General features: G+C 44.5%; 2 protein-coding genes across 2 annotated transcripts in view; both read right to left on the reverse strand.

The window, feature by feature from the left end:
* The window catches only part of LOC306917893 (pre-mRNA-processing factor 19), a 30,620-nt gene extending 22,185 nt beyond the window's left edge, over positions 1-8,435 (reverse strand). Inside the window, exons 1-4 of the mRNA XM_079530789.1 lie at positions 8,178-8,435; positions 5,096-5,245; positions 3,407-3,483; positions 1,204-1,345 (exon numbers count right to left, since the gene is read on the reverse strand). Coding sequence (XP_079386915.1) covers positions 1,204-1,345; positions 3,407-3,483; positions 5,096-5,245; positions 8,178-8,196 — 388 coding nt within the window. The 5' untranslated portion in view covers positions 8,197-8,435. The remainder of the gene's footprint in view (positions 1-1,203; positions 1,346-3,406; positions 3,484-5,095; positions 5,246-8,177) is intronic.
* Positions 8,436-13,085: 4,650 nt separating this feature from the next.
* The window catches only part of LOC306917888 (uncharacterized protein), a 12,794-nt gene continuing 9,632 nt past the window's right edge, over positions 13,086-16,247 (reverse strand). Inside the window, exon 8 of the mRNA XM_079530781.1 lies at positions 13,086-14,329. Within this exon, the coding sequence (XP_079386907.1) occupies positions 14,051-14,329 (279 nt within the window). The 3' untranslated portion in view covers positions 13,086-14,050. The remainder of the gene's footprint in view (positions 14,330-16,247) is intronic.

Raw genomic sequence — 16,247 nt, forward strand, 5'->3', positions numbered from 1 at the left:
TAGGCAACCCTTAGTGTTTTATTTAGCTGCCAGGGGCAGGTAGGCAACCCTTAGTGTTTTATTTAGCTGCCAGTAGGCAGGTGGGCGACCCTTAGTGTTTTATTTAGCTGCCAGGGGCAGGTGGGCAACCCTTAGTGTTTTATTTAGCTGCCAGTAGGCAGGTGGGCGACCCTTAGTGTTTTATTTAGCTGCCAGGGCAGGTGGGCAACCCTTAGTGTTTTATTTAGCTGCCAGGGGCAGGTGGGCAACCCTTAGTGTTTTATTTAGCTGCCAGGGCCAGGTGGGCAACCCTTAGTGTTTTATTTAGCTGCCAGGGGCAGGTGGGCAACCCTTAGTGTTTTATTTAGCTGCCAGGGGCAGGTAGGCAACCCTTAGTGTTTTATTTAGCTGCCAGTAGGCAGGTGGGCGACCCTTAGTGTTTTATTTAGCTGCCAGGGGCAGGTGGGCAACCCTTAGTGTTTTATTTAGCTGCCAGGGGCAGGTGGGCAACCCTTAGTGTTTTATTTAGCTGCCAGGGCAGGTGGGCAACCCTTAGTGTTTTATTTAGCTGCCAGGGGCAGGTGGGCAACCCTTAGTGTTTTATTTAGCTGCCAGGGCAGGTGGGCAACCCTTAGTGTTTTATTTAGCGGTGGGCCACCCTTAGTGTTTTATTTAGCGGTGGGCAACCCTTAGTGTTTTATTTAGCTGCCAGGGGCAGGTGGGCAACCCTTAGTGTTTTATTTAGCGGTGGGCAACCCTTAGTGTTTTATTTAGCTGCCAGGGCAGGTGGGCAACCCTTAGTGTTTTATTTAGCTGCCAGGGGCAGGTGGGCAACCCTTAGTGTTTTATTTCGCTGCCAGGGGCAGGTGGGCAACCCTTAGTGTTTTATTTAGCTGCCAGGGGCAGGTGGGCAACCCTTAGTGTTTTATTTCACTGCCAGGGGCAGGTGGGCAACCCTTAGTGTTTTATTTCGCTGCCAGGGGCAGGTGGGCAACCCTTAGTGTTTTATTTCACTGCCAGGGGCAGGTGGGCAACCCTTAGTGTTTTATTTCGCTGCCAGGGGCAGGTGGGCAACCCCTAGTGTTTTATTTTGCTGCCAGGGGCAGGTGGGCAACCCTTAGTGTTTTTTTTCGCTGCCAGGGGCAGGTGGGCAACCCCTAGTGTTTTATTTAGCTGCCAGGGGCAGGTGGGCATCCCTCTACTAGCGCCCCCTAGTGGTCTTACCCTCTCTGGCAGCAGCCACCTCCTTGGTGAGTCTAGCGATGACCCTGCAGGCTGCATCGTGTTGGTACAGAGCGTGAGATAACTCCTGACGCGTCGTCTGGAGCTGCTGGCGCAGCGTGAAGCTGTGGAGCATCACCGCGTCCTGGAAAACAACATATAAATATATACATAAATATGAAATATAACCTTTATATATAGTAAATAACTATAAATATAAATATGAAATATAAGCTTTATATATAGTAAATAACTATACATATAAATATGAAATATAACCTTTATATATCGTTGCTGTCGGGAGGAATCCTCATAACTCCATTTGTGAGTTTATTATTATTATTATTATTTTTTGCATAAATCAGTGCTCACCTTTACGTCTGTGTGTTGTTTCATAAATCAGTGCTATTGAACCCCCTTTACGTCTGTGTGTTGTTTCATAAATCAGTGCTATTGAACACCCTTTACGTCTGTGTGTTGTTTCATAAATCAGTGCTATTGAACACCCTTTACGTCTGTGTGTTGTTTCATAAATCAGTGCTATTGAACACCCTTTACGTCTGTGTGTTGTTTCATAAATCAGTGCTATTGAACACCCTTTACGTCTGTGTGTTGTTTCATAAATCAGTGCTATTGAACACCCTTTACGTCTGTGTGTTGTTTCATAAATCAGTGCTATTGAACACCCTTTACGTCTGTGTGTTGTTTCGTAAATCAGTGCTATTGAACACCCTTTACGTCTGTGTGTTGTTTCATAAATCAGTGCTATTGAACACCCTTTACGTCTGTGTGTTGTTTCATAAATCAGTGCTATTGAACACCCTTTACGTCTGTGTGTTGTTTCATAAATCAGTGCTATTGAACACCCTTTACGTCTGTGTGTTGTTTCGAACATATTGAACCAATGGAAAGTAGTAAAAAGTGCTTTGGACAAAACCTCTCGACTCCATTGGACCCTCAAACGGTCTGCTAAAGCAACTAACTCCACCCCCTCTCCTCTTCCCATGGTATATAAAGTTACAACACCAACTTTGATGAGGCTGTATTGCTTTGTTTTAAAAATAAGGTTTTCTATATTTCCTGAAAATGTATATTTTTCATTTCCTGAACATTTTGGAGTTATGAGGTTTCCTCCCGACAGCAGAGATCTAGATAGTAAATAACTAAACACATCAATATGAAATATAACCTTTAAATAACAGTGTGGAGCATCACCGCGCCCTGGAAAACATTAATATTACAATATATGCAGTATAAAATACACGGTCATTGACCCTAAGGGCAGATAAAAGGGCTTCAACCTGTCCCAGAACCAACTAATACAACAGTTACGACATTGAGGGGGCAGATAACAGTTACGACATTGAGGGGGCAGATAACAGCGGAGCGCTGCTAAAACGTGGCAGCAGACTCGCTGATTTAATGGGTAACAGCCAGTAACACATTTGAGTCTCAGTGACTGTACTCGCGAAATCCCACGCATAGTACCGTGGACCCCTTCCGCCCCACGCCGAACTCCTCGGGGACCTCCACACAGCCCGTAGCCTACTCTACAAAATTTTCGACTCTCGTTTTAGGAAACATTGACATGTCAATGTGTTCGGGTGTCAATCAAACCAACTGCGTGAGTGCTGTCAAGTGGAAACCTCATAGCCAATTTGAATGCAATCTGGTCAAACTGACTGATACTGATAGTCAGGTGAAAACCTTGTATGACCAAAACCATTCCTTTACAAAATATATAATAATCAAAAATGCATAGTTAAAATCTACAAGCTCACACTGCATCATATTCATATCTTCACACGTTGGGAGCTTGTAGATCTGCTATTTTATTTTACTGTGGACCACCACCGCCGCAAATATAAAAGCTGCTGGTAATAATATGACGAATGTCATCATTTCTTGTTTTTTACTTGCCCCGGGCAAATCGGGCAACCGTTACTGTCAACCCCTGCACACCTTCACAATAAAAGACTCACCCACTCACCGTGAATACTTCACAATAAAAGACTCATCCTTCACAATAAAAGACTCACCCACTCACCGTGAATACTTCACAATAAAAGACTCATCCTTCACAATAAAGGACTCACCCACTCATCTTGAATACTTCACAATAAAAGACATCCTTCACAATAAAAGACTCACCCACTCATCTTGAATACTTCACAATAAAAGACATCCTTCACAATAAAAGACTCACCCACTCATCTTGGAGGGACTTGAGGATAGCAGGGATACTGGTGGCCGATGGAGCCTTGGGTCTGATTGGATGAGAGACTGAGGGAATACAGGAAGTACAATATGATTGGATGAGAGACTGAGGAAACAACAACAATGAGCCTTCTTTTTCATCCCACGATTTTTCAACCCATTTTTTTCCACACAGTGTCAATTATCTAATTAACTAATCAATTAATTTATTATCTAATGTAATCCTGGGCTCTACTCTCCCTCTGCCAACCTGGGGAGAGCAACGGACTGACCTCATGCTTCCTTCAGTGCATGAGGAGTCCAAGCTGCTTCTTTTCACCTAACAGGGGGGAGTTTACCCGGTTGGACGTAGCGTGTGGAAGGAACACGTTATTCCAACCAGTTCCTTTCCCCTCCATCAGGTGCCCCGGCTGGCCAGGGGGAGGCAGTATAGAGACCAGTTCCTTTCCCCTCCATCAGGTGCCCCGGCTGGCCAGGGGGAGGCAGTATAGAGACCAGTTCCTTTCCCCTCCATCAGGTACCCTGGCTGGCAAGGGGGAGGCAGTATAGAGACCAGTTCCTTTCCCCTCCATCAGGTGCCCTGGCTGGCAAGGGGGAGGCAGTATAGAGACCAGTTCCTCCATCAGGTGCCCCGGCTGGCCAGGGGGAGGCAGTATAGAGACCAGCAGATCTACAGCAGATCTACAAGCTCGTAGTGCGGCACCGAGTGCCGCACTACGAGCTTGTAGATCTGCTATTTTTCAAAAGCTAAAGTATAACATTAAAGCTTAATACACCAAAAGGGGTTCCCGTCCTGAATGGAATAATAATAATATTAATAGTAGTAGTAGTAGTAGTAATAATAATAATAATAGTAATAGTAATAGTAATAGTAATAGTAATAATAAAGTACCTTTAATATCAATGAGCTGCTCCTCAGAGAGAGGCTGTCCGTTCATCATAATAATAATAACCTTTAATATCAATGAGCTGCTCCTCAGAGAGAGGCTGTCCGTTCATCATCATCATCATAATAATAACCTTTAATATCAATGAGCTGCTCCTCAGAGAGAGGCTGTCCGTTCATCATAATAATAATAATAATAACCTTTAATATCAATGAGCTGCTCCTCAGAGAGAGGCTGTCCGTTCATCATAATAATAATAATAATAACCTTTAATATCAATGAGCTGCTCCTCAGAGAGAGGCTGTCCGTTCATCATAATAATAATAATAATAACCTTTAATATCAATGAGCTGCTCCTCAGAGAGAGGCTGTCCGTTCATCATAATAATAATAATAATAACCTTTAATATCAATGAGCTGCTCCTCAGAGAGAGGCTGTCCGTTCATCATAATAATAATAATAATAATAACCTTTAATATCAATGAGCTGCTCCTCAGAGAGAGGCTGTCCGTTCATCATAATAATAATAACCTTTAATATCAATGAGCTGCTCCTCAGAGAGAGGCTGTCCGTTCATCATCATCATAATAATAATAATAACCTTTAATATCAATGAGCTGCTCCTCAGAGAGAGGCTGTCCGTTCATCATAATAATAATAACCTTTAATATCAATGAGCTGCTCCTCAGAGAGAGGCTGTCCGTTCATCATAATAATAATAATAATAACCTTTAATATCAATGAGCTGCTCCTCAGAGAGAGGCTGTCCGTTCATCATAATAATAATAACCTTTAATATCAATGAGCTGCTCCTCAGAGAGAGGCTGTCCGTTCATGGGGTCGGTTCCGTTCTCTACGATGTATTTCTCTATCAGTCGTCGTTCAAACACCTGGTTGGAGACCGGAGACACGCAGGGATGCTCCGGGACCTCGTTAGAGACTGTTGATTAAACACACACTCATTATTACCTCGTTAGAGACTGTTGATTAAACAAACACTCATTATTACCTCGTTAGAGACTGTTGATTAAACACACACTCATTAATACCTCGTTAGAGACTGTTGATTAAACACACACTCATTAATACCTCGTTAGAGACTGTTGATTAAACACACACTCATTAATACCTCGTTAGAGACTGTTGATTAAACACACACTCATTAATACCTCGTTAGAGACTGTTGATTAAACACACACTCATTAATACCTCGTTAGAGACTGTTGATTAAACACACACTCATTAATACCTCGTTAGAGACTGTTGATTAAACAAACACTCAGGCCTCATTCACACGTACCAAACACCAATCAAGCAATGTTTGGTCGTTTTTGTTTTTTTGGGCCACCACAATGCTTTTCCAATGGGAGTCACATGGTTTGATCAAACATTTGTGTTTGATCGCTGATTAATGATTGCTCCCCCCTCATCAAACAAAAATGTTTGGTCAAACCATGTGACTCCCATCGAAAATGAATTGGAGCAGCAATCAAAAAGCAATCAGGCATCACACACGGACCAAACATTTGTTGTGTAGGTGTGAACTAGGCCTCATTAATACCTCGTTAGAGACTGTTGATTAACAATTAATACCTCGTTAGAGACTGTAATTACGGTAACACAGAGACACTAATTAATCTGTCAATCAACAGAAAGACTAAAGAGAATAGCATCACTCATGCAGCCCCCCCCCCCCCCCCCCCCCCCGCACACACACACACACGTATTCATCCAACACAAAATATCATATTTATTTATACATGAGACTTTGAGAATCAATAGGGCACATATTGCCAGCCACTTAATTGCCCAAATGTGCCCAAATGTGTTGACCTCATCACATTTTGTGCTGACCTCATCACATTTGTCATGACGTCTATGACCCTCGGTTAAGCTTTTCTGAAGTTCGGACGTCGCTTACCCCAGGGTCCCTGAGTGCTTATTGCACTCTCCATGGGAGGCAGATGTACATACCCTCCGTTCACGCCGTGCGGCGCTCCGCTTGAGTGTTGGTGAGATGTTTCAAAGATGCATAAAGCGGCTATAGGAGACCACCGCAACGTGTATGAAATGGCATTAAGCGCCGATGCCGTTAAGTATTTTGAATCTTTTTTTGAAGTTTTGGCTGCTCTAAAATTCTCTCTTCCTCTCTTCCCATGTCCCGCCTCCCACCAACATTATAAACATCCTGTGTAACGGGTTGTGTCTGTCTGTGTATTTGGTGGAGATGTATACAGGTGTAGAAGTGATGACACGGCCACACAGGACTTGCTCTCACTAGCCGCTTTATGCATCTTTGAACCATCTCACCAACACTCAAGCGGAGCACCGCACGGCGTGAACGGAGGGTATGTACATCTGCCTCCCATGGAGAGTGGAATAAGCACTCAGGGACCCTGCGTGTCCGAACTTCAGAAAAGCTTAACCGAGGGTGCCGAAAGGGGCTAACTATAGGTCTGCTAAAGGGGCTAACTAAAGGGGCTAACTATAGGTCTGCCAATACCAATGATTAAATAATAAAGCTTAACCGAGGGTGCCGAAAGGGGCTAACTATAGGTCTGTGAGGGGGGGCTAACTATAGGTCTGCTAAAGGGGCTAACTAAAGGGGCTAACTAAAGGGGCTAACTATAGGTCTGTGAGGGGGGGCTAACTATAGGTCTGCTAAAGGGGCTAACTAAAGGGGCTAACTATAGGTCTGTGAGGGGGGGCTAACTATAGGTCTGCTAAAGGGGCTAACTAAAGGGGCTAACTATAGGTCTGTGAGGGGGGGCTAACTATAGGTCTGCTAAAGGGGCTAACTAAAGGGGCTAACTATAGGTCTGCTAAAGGGGCTAACTATAGGTCTGCTAAAGGGGCTAACTAAAGGGGCTAACTAAAGGGGCTAACTATAGGTCTAGGGGGGTCTAAGGGGTCTAGGGTCTAGGGGGGTCTAAGGGGCTAACTATAGGTCTAAAGGGGCTAACTATAGGTCTAGGGGGGTCTAAGGGGTCTAGGGTCTAGGGGGGTCTAAGGGGCTAACTATAGGTCTAAAGGGTGCCGAAAGGGGCTAACTATAGGTCTAAAGGGGCTAACTATAGGTCTGCATTAAAGCAGTGGTTCCCAAACCTTTTCATGTCAAGGACCCCCAAAATTACACTAATTATCCAGCGGAGGGAAACAAAGCTATGCCAGGGACCCCCATTAGAAGAGACATGCCAGGGACCCCCATAAGAGAAGATTTGTACTGCTCTAGCAGTGATTCTCAACCCATTTAGTGTCAAGGACCCCCAGTTTGACATGCATTAGTCTACGGACCCCCATTTAATGGCATTTCTATCTCTGGGACCCTCAATTTATATTGTAGTAAAATCAATGTTAATTTAACTCTGAGAGTGTACAAATGTACATGTGTTACACTCTGAGTTACAGGCCTGTAAGGGTCCATTTGGTTCCAAACTATAATTTAGCTGGGGACCCCCTGGAACTCCCTCAGGGACCGGACCCCCTGGAACTCCCTCAAGGACCCCATGGGGGTCCCCGGTCCCCCTGGAACTCCCTCAATGACCCCTGGGGGTCCCCGGACCCCCTGGAACTCCCTCAATGACCCTTGGGGGTCACCGAACCCCCTGGAACTTCCTCAGGGACCCCCCGGACCCCACATAAAGAGTCGTGCATGAACACAAACAATAATACGAATCAACCTCATTGTGTAAAATGAACACACAGCATGGATGCTAACAGCGTTAGCCACAGCATGCTAACAGGGTGCTGTCTGTTAATTAACACAAACACTAATTAATCACCACATACACACTAATGGATTAATTAAAACACATTATGCAAGATGAATGGATGCTAAGAGCGTTAGCCACATCAGGCTAGTTTCTACTTACTGGCACAAACCAGAGACATGATGTTGTTGTTGTTGTTGTTGTTGTCTTTCTCTCCGCTGTGACGTTTTCCTTATTAACGGTTCTGTTAATTACGTTAATTGACGCTAATAAAAGCTGGTTGTGTCTCTTTATTTATTTTCGTTAAGGTTTATTTCATTCGTTAGTTAAATAAAGTCCACGCGCTGCGCCGTCCTGTCGTTGCCGCTACAAACCGAACTGCATGCTGGGACGCTTCCTCCTCCAGGGGCGCCAGGTTTGGGTTTGCGTGAGAGAAACAAGCAGGTCCCAGAAAACACGTTGAAATATTATTATGCGGGGGTCCCTGAGTTCAAAATAAAATGTGATTATGTTGGGGGTCCCCAGTTCAAATGTCATTATGTTGGGGGTCCCTGAGTTCAAATGTCATTATGTTGGGGGTCCCTGAGTTCAAATGTCATTAAGTTGGGGGTCCCCAGTTCAAATGTCATTATGTTGGGGATCCCCAGTTCAAATGTCATTATGTTGGGGGGTCCCCAGTTCAAATGTCATTATGTTGGGGGTCCCTGAGTTCAAATGTCATTATGTTGGGGGTCCCTGAGTTCAAATGTCATTATGTTGGGGGTCCCTGAGTTCAAATGTCATTATGTTGGGGGGTCCCTGAGTTCAAATGTCATTATGTTGGGGTCCCCAGTTCAAATGTCATTATGTTGGGGGGTCCCCAGTTCAAATGTCATTATGTTGGGGGTCCCTGAGTTCAAATGTCATTATGTTGGGGGTCCCCAGTTCAAATGTCATTATGTTGGGGGTCCCTGAGTTCAAATGTCATTATGTTGGGGGTCCCTGAGTTCAAATGTCATTATGTTGGGGGTCCCTGAGTTCAAATGTCATTATGTTGGGGGGTCCCTGAGTTCAAATGTCATTATGTTGGGGGTCCCTGAGTTCAAATGTCATTATGTTGGGGGGTCCCTGAGTTCAAATGTCATTATGTTGGGGGTCCCTGAGTTCAAATGTCATTATGTTGGGGGTCCCCAGTTCAAATGTCATTATGTTGGGGGTCCCTGAGTTCAAATGTCATTATGTTGGGGGTCCCTGAGTTCAAATGTCAGTATGTTGGGGGTCCCTGAGTTCAAATGTCATTATGTTGGGGGTCCCTGAGTTCAAATGTCATTATGTTGGGGGTCCCTGAGTTCAAATGTCATTATGTTGGGGGTCCCTGAGTTCAAATGTCATTATGTTGGGGGTCCCTGAGTTCAAATGTCATTATGTTGGGGGTCCCTGAGTTCAAATGTCATTATGTTGGGGGTCCCTGAGTTCAAATGTCATTATGTTGGGGGGTCCCTGAGTTCAAATGTCATTATGTTGGGGGGTCCCCAGTTCAAATGTCATTATGTTGGGGGTCCCTGAGTTCAAATGTCATTATGTTGGGGGTCCCTGAGTTCAAATGTCATTATGTTGGGGGTCCCCAGTTCAAATGTCATTATGTTGGGGGTCCCTGAGTTCAAATGTCATTATGTTGGGGGTCCCCAGTTCAAATGTCATTATGTTGGGGGTCCCTGAGTTCAAATGTCATTATGTTGGGGGTCCCCAGTTCAAATGTCATTATGTTGGGGGTCCCTGAGTTCAAATGTCATTATGTTGGGGGTCCCCAGTTCAAATGTCATTATGTTGGGGGTCCCCAGTTCAAATGTCATTATGTTGGGGGTCCCCTGCAGTTCAAATGTCATTATGTTGGGGGTCCCTGAGTTCAAATGTCATTATGTTGGGGGTCCCTGAGTTCAAATGTCATTATGTTGGGGGGTCCCCAGTTCAAATGTCATTATGTTAGGGGTCCCTGAGTTCAAATGTCATTATGTTGGGGGTCCCTGAGTTCAAATGTCATTATGTTGGGGGGTCCCCAGTTCAAATGTCATTATGTTGGGGGTCCCTGAGTTCAAATGTCATTATGTTGGGGGTCCCTGAGTTCAAATGTCATTATGTTGGGGGTCCCTGAGTTCAAATGTCATTATGTTGGGGGGTCCCTGAGTGCAAATGTCATTATGTTGGGGGGTCCCCAGTTCAAATGTCATTATGTTGGGGGTCCCTGAGTTCAAATGTCATTATGTTGGGGGTCCCTGAGTTCAAATGTCATTATGTTGGGGGTCCCTGAGTTCAAATGTCATTATGTTGGGGGTCCCTGAGTTCAAATGTCATTATGTTGGGGGTCCCCAGTTCAAATGTCATTATGTTGGGGGTCCCCAGTTCAAATGTCATTATGTTGGGGGTCCCTGAGTTCAAATGTCATTATGTTGGGGGTCCCTGAGTTCAAATGTCATTATGTTGGGGGTCCCCAGTTCAAATGTCATTATGTTGGGGGTCCCCAGTTCAAATGTCCTTATGTTGGGGGTCCCCAGTTCAAATGTCATTATGTTGGGGGGTCCCTGAGTTCAAATGTGAGTATGTTGGGGGTCCCCAGTTCAAATGTCATTATGTTGGGGGTCCCCACTTCAAATGTCATTATGTTGGGGGTCCCCAGTTCAAATGTCATTATGTTGGGGGTCCCTGAGTTCAAATATCATTATGTTGGGGGTCCCTGAGTTCAAATGTGAGTATGTTGGGGGGTCCCTGAGTTCAAATGTCATTATGTTGGGGGGTCCCCAGTTCAAATGTCATTATGTTGGGGGTCCCTGAGTTCAAATGTCATTATGTTGGGGGTCCCTGAGTTCAAATGTCATTATGTTGGGGGTCCCCAGTTCAAATGTCCTTATGTTGGGGGTCCCCAGTTCAAATGTCATTATGTTGGGGGTCCCCAGTTCAAATGTCATTATGTTGGGGGTCCCCAGTTCAAATGTCATTATGTTGGGGGTCCCTGAGTTCAAATGTCATTATGTTGGGGGTCCCTGAGTTCAAATGTGAGTATGTTGGGGGGTCCATACTAGCCTGATTATCAGACTGTAGCTCAGAGAGTGGGCGGGGTCTTTGGGCTGGATCCAGGCTAGGTCCATACTACATCGGGTGCCAGTTCAAATAGTATTATTTTGGGGGCTGCAAAAGGCTCAGACCAAATAAACAACTACACTTTAGAGTTTAGAAACAAGACCAATAAACAAAGTACACTTTGATTGAATTCCAGTACATTTCAAGCACAACTCAATACAAAAACTGTTAACTCTCTATTAGTAATCTCAGCAAGGCAAATGGCAAGGCAAATGGCTTCTTGGTTAGAGTGGGTGACAATGTTATCACACGTAAAGATGAAATTACCTACCTAGGTTCCATCCTGGAGGCTAATCTTTCCGGTGATAAAATGGCCACCAACGTAATCAAAAAAGTCAACCATAGAACAAGATTCCTCTACAGGATCTCCTCACTGGTCAACAAAAACACCTTGAAGACCTTAACAGGAGCCCTTGTACAGGGTTTCTTTGACTATGCATGCACCTCCTGGTACCACAGCACCTCAAAGGCCCTTAAAACCAGGCTCCAGACTTCCCAAAACAAACTGGTCAGGCTCCTACTTGATCTAGCCCCCCGAACCCACCTCACCCCTGCCCACTTCGACAGGCTGGAATGGCTTAGGGTCGACGACAGAGTACAGCATCTTGCAATGGGTCTGGTCCACAAGATTCGATACACCACCAAGATACCCATGTACCTGTCTAGATACTTCCTTAATGTTAACGAAGTCCACACCCACAACACCAGAGGGAGTGCAACGAACCATGTACAACCCAGATTCGGCACAAACAAGGGACTAAATTCTTTTCGCTCCTATGCCACCAAAATGTGGAACGCCCTACCAACTGTCATTAAGACATGCGAATCCCTTGACTCCTTCAAAACCGCTCTCAAAGGGCACCTACGGATGTCTGCAATTCGAAACTGGCCCCCGTAAAATCTGAATCCCCCCCCCCGCCCCCCCCTTCTTTCCCCTCACTGTATATATTTATTTTCCCTTTTTACCTCCTTTTTGATGAATTCCTGCTCTGTCTATAGAAGTGTCTATTTGTACGTCTCTAAATGTTTTGATGATTTGAACATGGTGGACCCTGTTGGAAACAAGTGTAATGCTTAATTGGGTCGTCCACTCACAGTTAACAGCCTTTGTATTGTTTGTGCTTGAAATGTACTGTAATTCTGCAAACTGTTAATAAATTCTTCAATCAATCAATCAAAACTGTGAGTGGACGACACCAATAAAGCATTACACTTGTTTATAATAAAGGGCCTTAGAAACAAGACCCAAAAAACAGCAACTATACTAACAATATTTAAAAGTAACTTTACATTAGAACAAGTCGCTTATAATAGGCAGACCTGGCAACACTAGTTTCCTCCTGTTAGACTGGGATAGCATCCGGTCTGGTCACAGAGCGGAAACGGAAACAGTGCGTCCATGTGTGTGTGCGGCACAACTACCGGATCCAGTAGGGCGGGCTCTACACCGGATGTGAGCACTAACACTGGTGACGTGACGTCAGCTTATGGTTTTATTTCTGACATAAAATGTCGACATAGTGCTGCTGTTGACTGAATAATAACATTTTAAACTTTACACCAGAATCCAGATATCTGTTGTTTTAATATTTAAAGACCCCTAAAAACATGCAATTCAAAAATACTGATTAATTAATTGAAGGTGTCTTTTCTGGTTTTATCCTCTTAGCAGATTTTGTAATGACCTGAAAACTGCAATTCTCACTGCTACTCCAATCAATCAATCAATCAATCAATGGAAACCCCTCCCATGTATCATCAATCATTGTGTTTCAAAGCTCATCAGGCACTTCTTCCTAATCAAAACAAATGTATTTATTGTGCACCATTTTTTATTGTTCGTTTTTTAAATAGACAATATTGGTTCAAATTGGATACAGTAATTTGACTGTGGACCCCCATTGTTACCCCCTCAAGGACCCCTGGGGGTCCCTGGACTCCATTTTGAGAACCACCTCCATAGTAAATGCGATAGAAACACATTATTGGATCATGTTGACTCAATGTACTCCTTCATTAACCAATTTTGGACTGAGTTTTATTAAAAAAAGGCTTCTAAATCCTAACATCTTTCTGAAAAACCTATGTTTCTATGTCAGTGCTGCTCAACCTTTTTCATGTGAAGTACCCCAGAATTATCTCTATTGGGCCACAGACCACCATCTCAAAATATGTAGTTCCAGGGACCCCCCAGAAGCAAATATTTTAGTTAAAAATGTTCGCTCTGAAATATATATTCAATGATTTGCGCCACATTTTAACTATTTTTCAAAGATAGCAGATCTACAAGCTCGTAGCGCGCCACTCGGCTTGTAGATCTGCTATTTTCTCAATAGCTAAAGTATAACATAATGCTTAAAACACCAACAGGGGTTCCCGCCCAAAATGGGTTAAAACATTATTGGATCATGTTGACTCAATGTACTCCTTCATTAAAACATTATTGGATCATGTTGACTCAATGTACTCCTTCATTAAAACATTATTGGATCATGTTGACTCAATGTACTCCTTCATTAAAACATTATTGGATCATGTTGACTCAATGTACTCCTTCATTAAAACATTATTGGATCATGTTGACTCAATGTACTCCTGCATTACTCAGTTAAAGCAAGTTAAGTCAGTGACACAATTTAATCATTCATTTCATAACCACATATTAATATTTCTATTTCATAATGTAGGAAAGAATCACAATTAAAACTATATAATAATAATTTCAAGCGTAAACTATTCCATGATGTTATAATGTTATAAAAATGTGTGTGTATATGACATGTGTATGTGACATGTATATACATGTATGTGTATGTTTATATACATGTATGTACACTACAGACCATATGGACCCTGCAGGTCTTGACTTGAGGTAGCTGATTGTCCAAACAACCTTTATTAAGCAGGAGCCAGAGGTGTCTCTACGGCAGGGACAGTTTGTGAGAGGTGAACACAGAGCAGGAGCCAGAGGTGTCTGTGTCCAGAGGAAAGGTAGAGGTCAGAGGGAGGAAGGACTGTGGTGCTTTTCTCCAGCCGTCTTCACTGATGTGGAACCGAGCACATTCTGAGGAGGACCGGAGGCAGTGTGTCGCCCCGGGCAACCAGAAGGACGTCTGTCTCTCTGTCGCCCCGGGCAACCAGAAGGACGTCTGTCTCTCTGTCGCCCCGGGCAACCAGAAGGACGTCTGTCTTTCTTCATGCTAGACAATTAGGCATTAATCCAGAGAGATTTACAGTAAGCAAGATGGTAACAGTAGAATAAATGGACACATTTTGACTTGTAAAACTATGATTCTGACGCACGCACACACGCACGCACGCACGCACGCACGCACGCACGCACGCACGCACGCACGCACGCACACACACACACACGCACACGCATGCACACACACACACACACACGCACGCACGCACGCACACGCACCCACACACACACACACACATGGTGAAAACGTAGACTTAAGGCTCATTCATAGTCTGGATTTTCGGTGGTGAGGTGACCACCGCTCCGGTGGTGAGGTGACCACCGGAGATGAAATAACGTTGAGCGGTGGTGAGTAAAAACAGAGAGAAGGGCTGGGGCGGTGGCGGTGGTTTGCTCTTCACCGCGGTGTGGAATCCTGGAACCAAATTCTATCCATAATTCTAAGTAATGTGTGCTTATTTTGCATCCTGCCATCAGAGGTGTCGGTCCGAGATCTTGTTTTCATTTCAAGGCCCTTGGCTCGGGACCCCTGGGGTGTGATGGCTTGATTATACTGTAGTCGGTGCCTTTTGTCTTGAGTTTAGTTCCTGGGAAACACCCAAAGGACATTTACATGTGTTGTATCTGAGACAGTTGTTCAAAGGGTAAATGGTTCAAAGGGTCTCTACCTATCTAGGGGGTGGCCAGTGGCCAGCTGTCTGGAGCTATGTGTATTTGTAACTCTTTATAATCAGATGAAAATGTGAACACTGGGTCAGTCGATCCGAGGCCGTGAGGCTGGAGGAGCCTATGCCATGCTTTGCTGTATGCTGTGTTGTCGAAATAAACATCAAGGAACATCTTACTCTGTCTGCTGCCGTCTCACAATTCTCTCCTGGCTCTCCAGTATTTTGGTTATGTTTGTATGGTGAATGGTATATAATTTACCACAGCGGCTCAGTGACGTCATGTTGTAGTTCAGTGGTCACCTCAGTGACGTCATGTTGTAGTTCGGTGGTCACCTCATTGACGTCATGTTGTAGTTCAGTGGTCACCTCAGTGACGTCATGTTGTAGTTCGGTGGTCACCTCAGTGACGTCATGTTGTAGTTCAGTGGTCACCTCAGTGACGTCATGTTGTAGTTCAGTGGTCACCTCAGTGACGTCATGTTGTAGTTCGGTGGTCACCTCAGTGACATCATGTTGTAGTTCGGTGGTCACCTCAGTGACATCATGTTGTAGTTCGGTGGTCACCTCAGTGACATCATGTTGTAGTTCGGTGGTCACCTCAGTGACGTCATGTTGTAGTTCAGTGGTCACCTCAGTGACATCATGTTGTAGTTCGGTGGTCACCTCAGTGACGTCATGTTGTAGTTCAGTGGTCACCTCAGTGACATCATGTTGTAGTTCGGTGGTCACCTCAGTGACATCATGTTGTAGTTCGGGTGGTCACCTCAGTGACATCATGTTGTAGTTCGGTGGTCACCTCAGTGACGTCATGTTGTAGTTCGGTGGTCACCTCAGTGACGTCATGTTGTAGTTCGGTGGTCACCTCAGTGACGTCATGTTGTAGTTCGGTGGTCACCTCAGTGACATCATGTTGTAGTTCAGTGGTCACCTCAGTGACATCATGTTGTAGTTCGGTGGTCACCTCAGTGACGTCATGTTGTAGTTCAGTGGTCACCTCAGTGACATCATGTTGTAGTTCGGTGGTCACCTCAGTGACGTCATGTTGTAGTTCGGTGGTCACCTCAGTGACATCATGTTGTAGTTCAGTGGTCACCTCAGTGACGTCATGTTGTAGTTCAGTGGTCACCTCAGTGACATCATGTTGTAGTTCGGTGGTCACCTCAGTGACATCATGTTGTAGTTCGGTGGTCACCTCAGTGACGTCATGTTGTAGTTCAGTGGTCACCTCAGTGACATCATGTT

This window comes from Electrona antarctica, assembly GCF_951216825.1.
Source record: "Electrona antarctica genome assembly, contig: scaffold_73, whole genome shotgun sequence".
NCBI lineage: Eukaryota > Metazoa > Chordata > Actinopteri > Myctophiformes > Myctophidae > Electrona > Electrona antarctica.